General features: G+C 58.2%; 1 protein-coding gene across 1 annotated transcript; it reads left to right on the top strand.

The window, feature by feature from the left end:
• The first annotated feature begins 5102 nt into the window (after nucleotides 1–5102).
• TRIB3 (tribbles pseudokinase 3) lies at nucleotides 5103–12008 on the top strand. The gene is made up of 4 exons (XM_032766271.2): nucleotides 5103–5404; nucleotides 7874–8158; nucleotides 8890–9182; nucleotides 9963–12008. The coding sequence occupies exons 2-4, from the start codon at nucleotides 7874–7876 to the stop codon at nucleotides 10453–10455; spliced, it is 1071 nt and encodes a 356-aa protein (XP_032622162.1). The 5' UTR covers nucleotides 5103–5404; the 3' UTR covers nucleotides 10456–12008.
• Nucleotides 12009–14553: the final 2545 nt, after the last annotated feature.

Consider the following 14553-nt stretch of genomic DNA (forward strand, 5'->3'; position numbering starts at 1 on the left):
ATGGGGGCGAGGCACAGTAGGGACAGAAAGAGGCAGGACAAAGCGGAGCTGGGTCACTCGCTGCTGCCAACACAGGCCCTCCGCTAACTCCTCAGGTCACCCTGCACCCTGTGTCCCTGTGAAGCATGGGGCCCCCCAAAGCGTGGGACCCAGGGCGGTTGCCCTAGTCTGTCCTATGGACAGGGTGGCTCTGAAAATATCAGCCCAAACATTGGTGGAGCCGGGCCCAAATTTCTGAATATTGGTGGAGCCCAGGCACCACGGGCCCATATAATTCACCTCCTATGGGTGTGGGCACAGCAATAGGCACCTCAGCAGCAGCAGAGGGGACACTTTCAGGTTGTTGGGGTGGCACCTGGTGCCAAGGCCCCCAAAGCACTCATCTGTCAGCCAAACCCAGCAGAGCCTGGAATCTGCTCAAGACCCCGATGATGGGCACAGCATAAGACAGACAGACACTGCTGAGGTACCTCTCAGAAACACCCAACAATTACCACCTGCCCCCAAAGTGAGCTCCCCCAGGTCCCCGACCAGCCTCCAGCACCCACAGGCCGAGCCATCGACCTTCCCCTCGAGACACCCCTGAACAGAGCAGGCTACCTTTTGTATGGCAGGGCCGTGGTCATACGCTGCCCTGCTCCTTACAGGCACATGTGGCATCTGTTTCTCTTTGCACAACCAAATCAATCTGGAGAACCCACCAGGGCACAGCTGGGTCCCAAATAACTAGGTTCACTAAATATACAGAGACAGGTGTCCTTCTGTCTGCCTGGTTTCTGGAGGCTCTAAACAAAGAACACAGTGAGGGTCACTAGAAGGCTCACCACGTATTTCAAGGGATACTGCCTGATTCTTACACACTGCAGTGTGGGCCCTCTCTTTTAAAGATGAATCTCCCTCGGTTCTTTCCTACCTCCCTGGGAATACGCTGGCTCTTTCCCTGTTCCTCTGGAACTCGCTACCATCTTGGATCTTGTCTAAGCTAAATAATCTGCATATGTTGCCACCGCCCTGCTCCCCCCTTTCCCGCTTCATTAACAAACAACATAACTAACACCAGTCGTCATAGGAAACCTTGTGGCACTTTGATCATGATGGAAACTGACCCCTGCGCTGACACTAAGGGTCTGCTGCCCAATGGAGCGTTTGCAACCAGGGCTCGGGGCTCCCCAAAGCCCTGACTCCAGGATCAGCTCAGCCCTTGCTATTTTTCAGCGTGTATTCAAGGGAACATTTCCGGAAGAAAACAAAGCCATTTGCTGCAGCTCATCACAACAAACCATTCAGGATGGAGGCAAAATTCCTCTGAAAGGAACTGCACGATACAGGAAACGCTCAAAGAGCACACGGCCCCCATGGCAGGGAAGTCCCTTGCACAGCTCTTCCAATGTGTGTATTTTAAATCTACCCTGGGAGGTTTTTCCATAAAGTTGTCAGGGATTTGCAGATCCCCAAACACGCACAGCATTCCCCTGCTTTGCACCCTCTGCTTTATGTGCACAGCGCCACAGCCCCCCAAGCCAGGAGCACTGGATGGGGCTCCCTTGGGAACCCAGCTGTGTCATGCTGTAGTCGGCTGGCGTGGTTGCTGAGATGTGCTCTCTCTCTCCATCTGCCCCGAGCTCCTGCTGTCCCAGAGAATAAGTGAATGAGACTGAGAAACAGATGGGGGTCTCCCCTCCCATTGTGGCACAGTCGGAATGAAACCTACAAAGATCTGCTCTGTGGGATGAAAGGAAATGCTTCCTCTGCCTCCCCATCCACAGGGCTGACTGGGTAGGTCTTGTCCTGCTCCATCTGTGAGTCCATGATCACAGCAAACTCTTTCCGCCAGATTCTAGCAGGTGTCCAGGGCCTGCCGACACTAACCCACAGCGTTCCCCACAGTGCTTGGAGGGGCTGGTCAGCTCTGGGCTGGGTCAAAGTTCCCTGCGTTTACCTGGCATTCTACAAATAAAGATCACGACAAAGCACATGCTTTGGGGCAGGTGCAGCAGCCTCTGAGAACTAGCTGCCAGTTCCTCTCCTGGGAGTGACTTTTGCACCTCTCACGGCAGGGTGCCTGGGAACACAGAACAGCTTCGCCTTGGCATGTGATATCAAAAGAGAAACAAGGCTGCTGTCAGCAGAGGATAGGAGTCTCTCCTTCCGCCAATTCAGTTTGATCTTGCCTTGACATGAGAGGTAAACCCAAGGCGCTGAGCACTTAGGGTTCCCTCCCAACAAGACTCGGAGGGTTTGCCCTGGCGTTCTGGCTGGATTCCAATCCGGGTCCATGCCTTCTGCCTCAGCTGGAATCCTGCCTACAATCCTTGGCCCCCATGTTCAAGCAAGATGATTTCAAACTGGGGCAGGTGCAGAGAAGGGCTCCTGGGATGGTCAGGGGATTGGGGGCCTATGGTCTGAGCTTGGCAAGACAAAGGCCGAGCGGGGATCTGACCGCTCTCTACAAACACATCCAGGCTAAACACCAGGAGGGAGAAGAGCACTTAAGCTAAAGGGCAATGCTGGCACAAGAACAACCAGGATAAACTGGCCATGAACAAATTTCAGCAACCTATGTCCTAGCGTAGTGCCAGAAGCAGAGATTTGCACCGCTGCTGGGCCAGCTCACCACGGGTGTTACGACGTGTCAGCACAGCTAAAGCGCAAGGCTGGGATCTGGGACGCTGGCTGGGAGCGGAAGCTCAGGGCTCCGGGTGGCAAGCATGGAAAATAATTCGAAAGAGAACGACAAAGACAGGGGGCCTGGCGGGACGTGCCTGTTCTACTCACCTTCAGCTGCTTTGTGCCGTGGCACTAGTTGTGCAGCCACGGAGCCAGGCCTCTTCTTTACCTTCCACTCTGCCCAGTGCGCTGCTGCCTGGATAACTCCGCTGCTCACACCCTCCCGTTTCACCTGCGGGGGGTGGCATGAGTGGCCCTGCCGACATCCAGTGCCTAAGCCAGTGGTTCCCAAACTTTAACAACCTGTGAACCCGTCACTAAACTGTCAAGTCTCGCGAGCCCCCTCCTAAACATGAATCTTTCCAGGGATTTTCTCCATTACCTGAGTATAAATGATAAAAGCCGTGAGCTGGGAATGTAAAATGTGGTTTTATGACTTGGTCATTACTATTTATTATTTATCATTACTGTATTTTTATTATATTATGAAAACAGCAACACTCTGCCAAGATCTCACTTTTGTAGCTTGTATGACTGTGAATAAGCCTGTTACAAGACAAGGCTCCTATGTTTCACCAAGGAGTATCAGATGGGAAAGAGCAGGAAGGTATCTAAGAAGCCAACTCAAAGAATTCCTCCTACACAAGCATTCAGGGCTTGAGCAGGTGTCACAGAGTCCCCGGGCAATGCTCTGGAACTGCTCCCCACCAAGCCAGGCAGGACTTCGGGGAGCCTCCTCTCCCTTGGAGCAGACTTGTTCAGGGCAAGAAGCTCACACGTCTTCACCTCCTGGGTCTCTCCTTGGAGCATTCAGCATCCTCTGCCCCTCCGTGGGCTTCCCACAGCGAGCCCACCCAGGCGGGGTCCTGGGGAAGCCACAGGGTTCTGCACCCCCACTTTGCAGTCAGACGTGACTCTCAGCCAGCAAAACAGAGGTTTATTCGATGACAGGAACAGGGTCTAAAACAGAGCTTGTAGATACAGCGAACCGGACCCCTCGGCCGGGTCCATTCTGGGGGGCAGTGAGCCAGACCCCTAGGTCTGCACTTCACTCCTCGTCCCCAGCCAGCTCCAGACTAACAACCCCCTCCAGCCCCTCCTCTCTGCTCAGCTCCTTTCCCGGGCCAGGAGGTCACCTGATCCCTTTGTCTCCAACACCTTCAGCTGGCACCTTTGCAGGGGAGGGGCCCAGGCCTTCAGTTGCTAGGAGACAGAGTGCCAGGCATTTAGGTGCACTGGCCCCTTCCTCTGCAGCAATCACACACCCTTATTCCACCACCTAGATATTAAGAACTGCATAGGGGACACTGAGGCACCAACACAGTATTCAGAGAAAACATTAACAACATTCCCAGTTCGTCACAGCAGGCCAGGCAAACAATGCACATTACAACAAAGCTTCAACTTGTTCTTCATCATAATTTTAAAATCAAGACTAGCTGCCTATTTAATTTTAAAAACAGTAAAAAATGTCCACCTCCCTTTCCATTTCTCATAAGGAGTCTTGAAGTGTGATAGAGATGCTTGCTTTGATCTGCTTAGCTCTTGGAAGTCCAGGGGCTCCGGGCTGCTGGCCCCGGGCTACCTGGGGTCCCTACGGACAGCTCTGTCCGCCATCAGGGAATTTTTTCCTGAGAATCCCCTGTAACATTTCACAAACCCCAGTTTGGGAACCATTTGGGTAGGGAGAGGAGGTGGCAAGGGCAGGGGCAGGCCAGTACACTCCTTCCAGGGGCACAGGACCTGCTTTCTGCGTTGCAGCTGCAGAATTGCAGGCCCAGTTTTGTGCATGCTTTTGCACAGCGGTGAGGGGGGCACAAAAGGGATAATCAGACGGGCAAATGGACTCGGAGACCTCTCAGGAGCAGGGCAGTTATGTGCTGCTGCGCGGAAGCGTCTCCCCACTGCCCTCTGCTTTGGGGAGTCAGTTCCACAAGTGGATGCAGACAAGCAGCAGTCCATCACAGTGGCCTTGCACGGGTGCAAACAGCAGTGCAAGGTGCAGGACAATGGGGAAGCAGGCAGGGCGGGGGGGCAGTCACATTCCAGCTCATTTTGCACAGGTGCAGGAGGAGGGGCAGAGTGGAATTTCTGGGCTGCAATCGCCTGATTCTGCCTGTATATAGGGCAGTGCTGTGGGCAGAGGTGGCCCTGTCTCCCCCCGCACAGTTTTCTCGCACCCACCCCAGATATTTTGCTTTGAAACCAGTCACCAACCCGCTGGGGACCGGGCAGCGGGCGTGTGCCCGAACCAGAGAGCCGGGGGCGCCCCCGATTCTCTAAGCCAGGGGTGGGGCTGTGTCATCACTGCAGCCCGGCACCGGGGCTGAGTAACCCGAGCCCGGGAGTAGCGCAATCCCGCTCGCCGGAGGGTGAACCTCCGCGTGTCGTCACGGCGGGGAAGCGGAGGGGCGGTGCTGTAGTCGCGGCATGTTGCAATCCGGAGTGAGTCCAGCGTCAGCCGCGCCGGGCGGGGAGGGCAGGCGAGCGGCGCGGGGGCGGGGCAGTGCCGATTAGCTCCGGTTTACATCATCCGCCGGGATCTGGGACTCGGAGCCAGGGGGCCGGGCGGTGTGAGCCAGCCCCGCGAACAAAGCGGCCGCCGCAGCCCATCGATCGCCCCCAGCCCGGGACAATGGCGAGTCGGGGCGTCTGAGGCTCCGGGAGCAGGATCCTCCGGGATCGGCCCGCGGGGATCGCCAGCCCCGCGCCTCCCCCCCGCCGGCCGCCCCCGAAGGTAGGGCGCCTGACTCCCGGGGCAGGGGTCTCTCGGGGCGCGCTCCCGGTTGCACCTGCGGGCTCGGGGGGAAGCGCATATTACCGCCCCGGCCCCGGGATCGGTCGGCAGAGTCGGGGGCCCTTCTGCGGGCGGCGTAATGCGAGCGCGCCATGGCCTCGGAGGCAGCGCGCACAATGGGTAGGAGCGAGGTGTGTTATGTGTCGGCCTGGGCCAGGCTGGAGATGGGGAGGGCGCGAGGATGGGGTGCCGGTGCTGCGGGGAAGGGGGGTGCCGGTTGCTGCGGGGTAAGGGGGTGCCGGTGCTGCGGGGAAGGGGGAGGTGCCGGCTCGGGGTCCGGTGCTAGAGTGGTGCGGTCAGGGGTGCCCTGGTTGCTGCGGGTAAGGGGTGTGCGCCGGTGCCTGCGGGGACAAGGGGGTGCCCGGTCTGGGGTGCCGGTGGGCTGCGGGGACAGGTGGGGTGCCCGGTGGTGCGGGAGGGGGGTGTGCCGGGTCGGTCGGAAGGGGTGCCGGCCGGGTGGGCTGGGGGAAGGGGGGGTGCGCCGGTGTGCCGGTGCTCGGAAGTGGGGGTCGTGCCCGGCTCAAGGGTTGGTGGCCGTGCTGCGGGAATGGGGCGGTTCGGTGTGCCCGGTGCTGCGGAGGGGGGGTGCCGGCTCGGGGTGCCGGTGCTGGGGAGAGGCGGGGGTGCGTCGCGGGTTGCCGGTTTGCTGCGGGGAGAGGGGGGGTGCCCGGCTTCGGGGGTGCCTGGTGTTGCGGGGAAGGTGGGTTGTCCGGCTCGTGTGTGCCCTGGTGCTGCGTGAGAAGGGGGGGTGCCCGGTTAGATCGGGGTGCCGGTCTGCGGAGCTAGGGGGGGTGCCCGGCTCGGGGTGCCCGGTGCTGCGGGGGTGGGGTTGCGCTCGTGGGTGCTGCGGGGAAGGGGGGGACTCGTGGCCGGTGCTGCGGGAAGGGGGGTGGCCCGGCTCGGGTGTGCCCGGTGCTTGCGGGGAAGGGGGTGCCCGGTCGGGGTGCCGGAATGCTGCGGGAAGGGGCTCGGTGGGTGCACGGTGTGCGGAGGTGCCGGTGCGTGCGGGGAGAGGGGGGTGCCCGGTCGGGGTGCGGTGCTGCGGGGAAGTGGGGGTGCGGTTTTGCTGCGGTGGAAGGGGTGACCGGTGTCGGGGAGGGGGGGGTGCCCGGCTCGGGGTGCGGTGTCTGCGGGGAGGGTGCCGGTCGGGGTGCCCGTGTGCTGCGGGGTAAGGGGGTGCCGGCTCGGGGTGCCGTGCTGCGGAGAAAGGGGGGGTGCCCGGTGCTGCGGGGAAGGGGGGGTGCCCGGCTCGGGGTGCCCGGTGCTGCGGGGAAGGGGGGTTCCCCCCCGCTCCCGTTGGCAGCCGTTGTGTAGCGGTGACTCGGCGGCAGCAGGATGGTGCAGCGCTGGCCGGGAGGGTGGAGAACAGCACCAGGCTGCCCCCTAGAGCAGGCAAGGCCCGGTGCAGGCTGCCGGCCTCACCTGGCTGCTGGGGGGCTCACAGCTGGGTGGGGGGCTCTGTTCTGTACCTGTCCTGCAGGCTCACCCCCCACCATCAGCAGACACACACTCACCGCCATTGTTACACTGTGAGACACACTCACTGTCATGACATTGACACACGTACTCACCACCATTATCACATGGAGACACACACACATTCACTTATCCTCCTATTAAATATTAAACACACACACTCTCATCCTTGTTACACACAGACACACTGTCATGACACTGACACACACACACTCACCCATCATTCTTACACTATGAGACACATATGCACTCACTATGAGAGAGAGAAACCCATGCTATCATGACACACACTCACCATTATTACACTATGAGACAGTATCATTACATCATCAGACGTGAATGCACACACACATCCTCCTCAGACACGTACCCGCTGGCGCTGGCTGGCTGGCTGGCTGGCTGGAGCCTTTACTACTTTGGACAGGACGTCAGTGGGTGGCAAGTTTTCGACAGAAATACTTCTCAGCTGGCTTTGGATGAACTCCTGTTTAACTTGGGGCTTTCTTCCCTTCACTGTAATCATTCTAGTTAATCAGAAGCAGCAAGAGTGCCTAGGTCTTCCTTGGTAGCAGGGTGGCACAAATCTCCTTCTTGGGGCATTGAAGCAGGTGCTTTTGGCCCTGGTTTGTGCAGACTGACATATTAACACTGCATCTGATACCCACGGAATACTTAAGGCTGTACAATTGGAAATTGAGAGCTAAACACAGTGCATGGCAGGTTGTTGCCCCACCCAGTATATGTCTGTATGGACCAGGAGCTGGGGATGCTCACAGCATGCTAGAAAACAAACCCGCGTTTCCAGAATGGCTCTGTATGAAGGGGATAGAAGACCCGGTAGAGCAGGGATTTTCTGGGTTTTCTTTCTTGCAGCTGCAGAGTGAAACTAGTCGCTTCATCTTGATGTAACCCTTCCATCATCTTGTTTTGCAGATGAGTCTAAACGTACAGGTGATCCCTGTAGTGTCTCCACTGAAGAAGAAACGGCTGGACTTTGAGGATACCGCTGACTCTGAGCCCTCAAAACCCAAGCGCCCACGGTTGGCTCCAGTGTCAGGACTCACCCCATGCCTGCAGCCCCTTGTGCAGTCTCCTCGTGCCGTGGAACAGGACTCAAGGGTCTTGCAGATTGGACCATACATCCTTCTGGAGCCCAGGGAAGGGGGCCACTCCTACAGGGCTGTGCACAGGCACACGGAGACGGAGTACAGCTGCAAGGTACAGCAGGGTTTCTGGTGCCATTCTCTGCTCCCCCCCCTACAAGGAAATCAGAGCCTGGTGTTACTGGAGATTACGTGCCCTGGGGAAGTCTATGGACTTCAGATTGTTTATGGGAAAATGCCATGGCACTTCATGCCCTAGTGGAGATGCCCCTGGGGGCAACTCTCTGAGGACACCTGCGCTAGCCCCCCTGGCACTGTTCTGTTAGACTGGCAAAGAGGGCAGGTGGGCCTCAGGGCCAGTGAGGGCTCTGGCTGCAGAGAACAGCATTGGCAAGGGGTTTGTTTGGAAAGTTTCTCCATTCCCAGCTGGGGTCCCCCTCAGGTTTATCAGCTCCCCTTTCCAGCCTGTTGGACGTGGGCGAGAATTGTCCTTCCATGAGCGGACAGGGGATGGATGGACATGTTCTCTGATGCTGGGCAGGGAAGATAAGAGACCTACACTGGGGCTAGTGGGCTCCTGGTCCAGGGGTCCCCTCTCCTTGCTCCTCGCATTCCTCCTAAGCGGTGCTGCCCCCTGGTGGCTATCCTTGGACAGCATGGTGCACACGAGCGAGGTACGATACTGCAGCTCGGAGACCCCCTGCCCCCACTTAGACAGAGCCCTATATCCCTTGCAGCAGCAGGACTGTAGACAAGAGGGAGCGATTGCCTTGAGGCCTGTGGACCATCCCCCTGCCTCTCTTTCCAGGGTGCTTTTCCTCATGCCCAGCGTTGTTTCTCTTTTAGGTTTATCCAGCAAGGAGTTACCCAGAGACGATGGCCCCTTACGGGAACCTCTCGCCCCACCCCAACGTGGCCCAGGTTGCCGAGGTGATCCAAGGGGACCAGAACGTCTACGTCTTCTTCCAGTCCGGCAGAGGTGACATGCACAGCCACGTCCGCCGATGCAAGCGCCTGCCTGAGAGAGAGGCCGCTGGGCTCTTCCGGCAGATGGCCGAGGCAGTCACCCACTGCCACGACCACGGGATCATCCTCCGAGACCTCAAACTCCGCAAGTTCCTCTTCGTGGACAGGGAGAGGTGAGGGCTGGCGTCCAGCTGAACCCTTCAGCATCAGGGGCCCCGCAGCAGGCTGGATGGGGAGCAGGACTCCTGGGTCTAGGGCATGGGAGCCCAGTGCCATTTTCCTCATCAAGACGATTGTTGTGCAGAGCCCAGCCAAGGCTCTGGAATGAGCTCTCCCTGCGTGCGGCTGCAGTGGCCTTGCTGGGACACAGGCTGTCTGACCCCAGGAAAGCCAGGAGAAGAGAGAGACAGCAGCTTATCAGTGCTAGTGGAGGGAGGGGCTCCTAGGCCTAGCAGGAGCCTCACTTCCATTTGAAACCTGCTTCTCCAGCCAGGCTGAGCCCACGTGCCCCCTGCATGTTGCAGATGCTCCTGGGGCCTCATGTTTTGTGTCCACGGGGCCTGATCACAGCGCCATGGCAGTGAGCTAGCAGAGCCCCAGGGCATAGCTCAGGGTCATTCTGGCTTCAGCTTTTGCTCTGGGCCCGGTTCTTTGCACAGCTCACAGAGGTCTGCTTGTGCTGCAGGGAATTCAGACCTTTGTATCCTTCCAGAGCCGCCAGGGCTCAGCTCTAAAGCCACCTCCGATGGCGCCTCCCTCCAGTCCCTGTCTTGGTCACTTGAGTTAGTTCCCACCTAGTTTTCTGGGGTGGTGCCATTGTCTCATGCTGAGAGCTGCCGTCTGGCAGTTGGGACTCCTGGGGTCTAGCTCTGTGGCCTGCCTACCTAGCGCGGTTGGACAGCAACAGCTGTCGACAGGCTGATTTACCTGGCGCTTTCCCTCTTTCTCTGCAGGACGAAGCTGGTGCTGGAGAACCTGGAGGACGCCTGTCTTCTGAGCAGCTCAGATGACTCTCTGTCGGACAAGCACGGCTGCCCAGCATACGTGAGCCCGGAGATCCTCAGCTCCAAGAACTCGTACTCAGGGAAGGCGGCTGACGTGTGGAGCCTGGGTGTGGTGCTCTACACCATGCTGGTGGGGCGATACCCCTTCCAGGACACTGAGCCTGCCACGCTCTTCAGCAAGATTCGCCGGGGGGTCTTCTCCATCCCGGACAGCCTCTCCCCCAAGGCCAGGTGCCTCATCCGATGCCTCCTGCGCAAGACCCCCTCTGAGAGACTGACAGCCCGGGAGATTTTGCTCCACCCCTGGCTAGCGAGTGGTGATGCTGCCTCCGAGGTCTCCTGCACAAACCCCTCTGGGGAGCAGGGGATGGAGCAAGTTGTGCCAGACACCTGGAGCCAGAAGGAGGAGGAGGAGGAGGAGGAAGAAGAGCTGCAGAGTTAAGCATTCAGAGGATCCCCAAGGATGCTTTATCAAAGGAGCCCTCCAGGGAACCTTAGACTGTCGGCTGCTCCAGGCGAGCTAGGGCTGGTGACTGTTTGTCTAAGGGGGGGCTGCTGCTCAGATCGGGATAACACTGTGGCTGTGTCGGCCCCAGCAGGGCCCAGAGCCAGGACTTGCAAACCCAAGTGCCTTAGAGGGGGAGCTGTGGTTGTCCAAGCACGTGTCTGAATCCTGCAGAGCGGGAAAGTGCCTTAGCCTCATACACGGCGATTCAGGGTGGACGTGACTAAATAGGAGGGAATCCCCAGTGAGCCCTGGTCTAGGGGGCTCCCGCTTAGTCGTGCCAAAGAACTTGTTCAAACTCTGATCACCAGCAGCACCCTCCCAGCGGGATGGTGCGTTTCCCATTCCCAGACATGGGGCTCCGGAGGCAGGGAGTGGTCAGGGAACCGAGGCAGGCCCTGGCATCTCCGGGTTGTGCACCAGTCCCTGTGGCCATGTAGAAGCAGGATGGGTGCAGAGGGGGCTGAGCTCTGATACCAGCTTCCTGAAGTGGGGGGGCCCTTTCCCAGAGGGCACAGGATAGCGGGCATGGGAGGGTGTTTGAGGAGCTCCTTGTCTTGTCACCTGGGAACTGAGCTTTGCTGCAGCCAGGGCAGTGGCTCCGTGGGGCTTGGAGGGTAGAGACGTTAATGGGCAGAGCAGAGAAGGGAGAGGGGGAGGCAGCTGGGTGGAAGTGTGAACAAGGCGGGGGGTGGGGTGTTCCAAGGTCATGTCAGAGCAGAGCCCAAGAGCTGGATGCAGCCTATAGAGCCCTGTGAGGTGCCCACGGCCACCTCCCCTTCCTTTGTAGCTGTAGCCCTACAGACTCCAAGTCCCAGCATGCAGTGCTCACCCTGAAGCAGAGGGGAAGGGGACACACCATGCTGGGGTGAGGCACAAGTCTATGCTAGTAAGGACGGTGACTATGGCCTGCCCCATTTGCCAGGCATGGCCCTTGGGCTCCTGGCAATAAGCAAATAAAGCCCCTGCCCGAGTTGTTCCCGGTGGGGGGGCAGAGAGTGAGCCCTGGCTGGGGTGGGGGCACTATGAAGTCTCTGCACGATCGTGCCATGTAGGGCCCCCGCCCCCATCTTGTGCTGTGACTGCAGCAGGCTGCCTTGGCTCTCTAACCTCCCCACTGGGGACCCTGCCCTCTGCTCCACCCCAGGAACCCTGTGCCATCCCCTCAGGCCAGGGGGCGTGGGGCCGGCAGCAGCCCAGAAGAACTTTGACCATATGTATCTCAGGGAGTTGTGAGGCAGCTGGTTTCTGGGGAGCGGCCGGCGTGCGCAGAATGGACCTGCCTGCTCCATCCCACTTAGCTCAGGTGGGCACCCGCTGCTCTCCCAGCACAGGCCCGGGGCCTCGCCTCTCCCGGAGCTGTGCCTTCGTAGCGTGCGTTTGTACCCCCACCATGTGTTGACACTACAGGGCCCAGGCCAGGACTCATTTATACACGGCACCATGTGTCTATTCTTCTGTCCTTTGACAAATAAAAGGTTTGTAATGCTGGCTCCTCGCCTGTGTGCTGCTTGGAACTTCTGCGCCGGGCCCAGGTGCAGCAGAGATGGGCTCTGGTTTGGCTTTGCAAAGGCTCCTGATTCCGTGTGAACCCAGCCCATGCAGCTCAAGGGGGTTTGGATAAAGTGTTCCTGGTCTGGCACCACCTCTAGGACTTGTATTCAGATTAAGTCATCCACATTGCCAGGATCTGAATTAACTGTAGCTGCTCAGAAGAAAGGCCTGGCCATCACTGTGATCAGGTCAGTAAAAACATCTGCTCAGTGCCTAGCAGGGGGCAAAAAATCAAACACGATGTTTGGATGTAAGTAGAAAGGGATTGATAATAATCCTGCAAATAGTCTGTCATTGTCCACCTCCTCCTGTCCAGGGATAGCGTGTGCCATTCAGATCACCTACTGTCACAGAGTCGGGGGAAGTCAGGGCCCTGCACCCCTCTTCCTGCGATTCACCGGGACTCTCAGCCAGCCAGGAAAACAAGATTTATTAGATGACAGGAACACAGTCCCAAGCAGAGCATATAGGTACAACCAGGACCCCTCAATCAAGTCCGGAGGGGAGTGAGGGAGCTTAGATCCAGCTTTGGGGTTCCCTGCGTTTCACTACCCAGCCCAACACTGAAAGCAAAATGCCCTCTAGCCATCTCTCTTCCCCTCAGCTCCTCCCCTCCCCTTGTCCAGTTTCCCGGGGAAAAGGTGTCACCTGGCGCGCACACACACACACCCCCGCTCAGGTAACTCAAGTAAAATCATCCCCTGCTCTCCCATCCCCAATGCAGACAGTCCCAGTAAAATTAGACAACATTCCCAGGTCAATCTGCCCCACTCCCTACTGCGTCACACCTACCTGCCTCTGTATCTTACACGCTGTGTGGGCACATGTCTAGCAGCTAGCGAAGGGCAGCAGGAACAATTGGAAAGCCACCTAAGGGAGGAGAAAGTAGAAGTGTGTCATTGGAGAGAGGAGTTGAATGAGAAAGGAAATATCCAATAATGAACGAGGTTGAGAAGAGAAAGTGGATGCTTCTAGTTAGCCCCGTTCATGGGTTGTGCTACAGGATATCTGAATAAATAAGGTAATGTATTTCAAATGGCTAAAAGTAAATATTTTAAATACTATGTATGATTTAGCATGTGGAACTCACGGCTACTAGACAGTTACTGAGTCCAAGGATTTCTCAGGACTGGAAAAGGGATTAAGCATTGATACTGAGAGCGGAAACAGCTGCAGTTACATCAGAGCGGATAGCTATTCATAGGGACATAACGCCATGTGTTACAGGGCGTGTCAGCCCCAAAGTGGCAGGGCTCAGAAAGAAGCTTCCCCAGGGCCAGGTTGGTCTGTAGCTATCCACCCTTCCTCTAGTAACTAGGCCTGGCTGCTTCTGGAGAAAGGACCCAATGGACCATTGGCCTGATCCTGTGGCAATTCCAGTGTTCATAGTACGAGAGAGCATGTTCCTTCCATCGCCAGTCTACCACTCCCTCTTCAGTAGCAACAGCGCCAGCTGCTCTCCACCCAAGGTGGGCCTATGTGGACGACTAGCCAGCTGCCTCCCCGTGGAGCCAGAAGGAGAGGAATGCCTCACTCCGGAAGAGACCTCTGTGTGAGTCTAACAACCTGCCCCCTGCCACACCAGGTCTGACTGCTTCGGCAGGCTAGCCAGGCTCCCCTGCACCCTGCCACGTCTGGCCAGGCAGAGCTGGTTCCGGGGCCAGGCACAGGAGAGTGCGGGGGGCTGTGCTTAGACCCCTCTGCCCTGGAGAGTGGTTTTCCCCAGTCTGCAGCAGGCAGCTCAGTCAGTTGCTCACACGATCTCCGGGGGGGAGGGGCAGGCTGTGAAAGCTGCAGAAGAGAATTCCACTCAGCCCTTGGATGGTCTAACCCTTTTCCCAGAGAGCCGAGGAGGAGCCGCTTGTTTTCATGCCACGCCAGGGTCTGGGTGCATGGGGGTTGGAGAGGAGGCTGGGGATCTTTTCCAAGCCAAGCTTTGCGGTGCTGAGGTGCACAAGCAGAGCTGCTGGGACTCAGCCAGGCAGAGGCGCTAGGGGAGAGGTGCTAGGGTGAGATGTACCTTGTATGGGGGCTAGTGCAGGACTGACCCACATCCTGCTCTCAGCGGCGCCAGGAACGGACCCTGGTTGGTGCTGCAGGACAGCAGTTTGGCCTGTGGGATGGGGTGAGGGATGAAGGTTCAGAGGGTGGCCATGCAGCTGAGCAGGATGGGGAAATGGGCAGGTCCTCAGCCCAACCCTGCCGGTGCAGGAGGACAGCAGAGCCCCCTCAGAATCGCTCACCACTGACCCATAACCTCTTGCGTTAGGTGAGGGACAACATCTCCACCTGCTTCCCTGGGGCTGGTCCTGGGTTCGACCCTCTCCCCTTCCCTCACATACTTCCCTTTGTTTGCTGATAAGTACGCAGCCCTGGGGCTCCTTCTTGCAGTCAGCCAGTCCACCCCTCCGTCCCCTGGGGCTGCCCCTCATGCAGACAGACCCAGCCCTACCAGCAGGCAGTGTTGTCTTGCTACCCACA

Source organism: Chelonoidis abingdonii, chromosome 14 (genome assembly GCF_003597395.2).
Source record: "Chelonoidis abingdonii isolate Lonesome George chromosome 14, CheloAbing_2.0, whole genome shotgun sequence".
NCBI lineage: Eukaryota > Metazoa > Chordata > Testudines > Testudinidae > Chelonoidis > Chelonoidis abingdonii.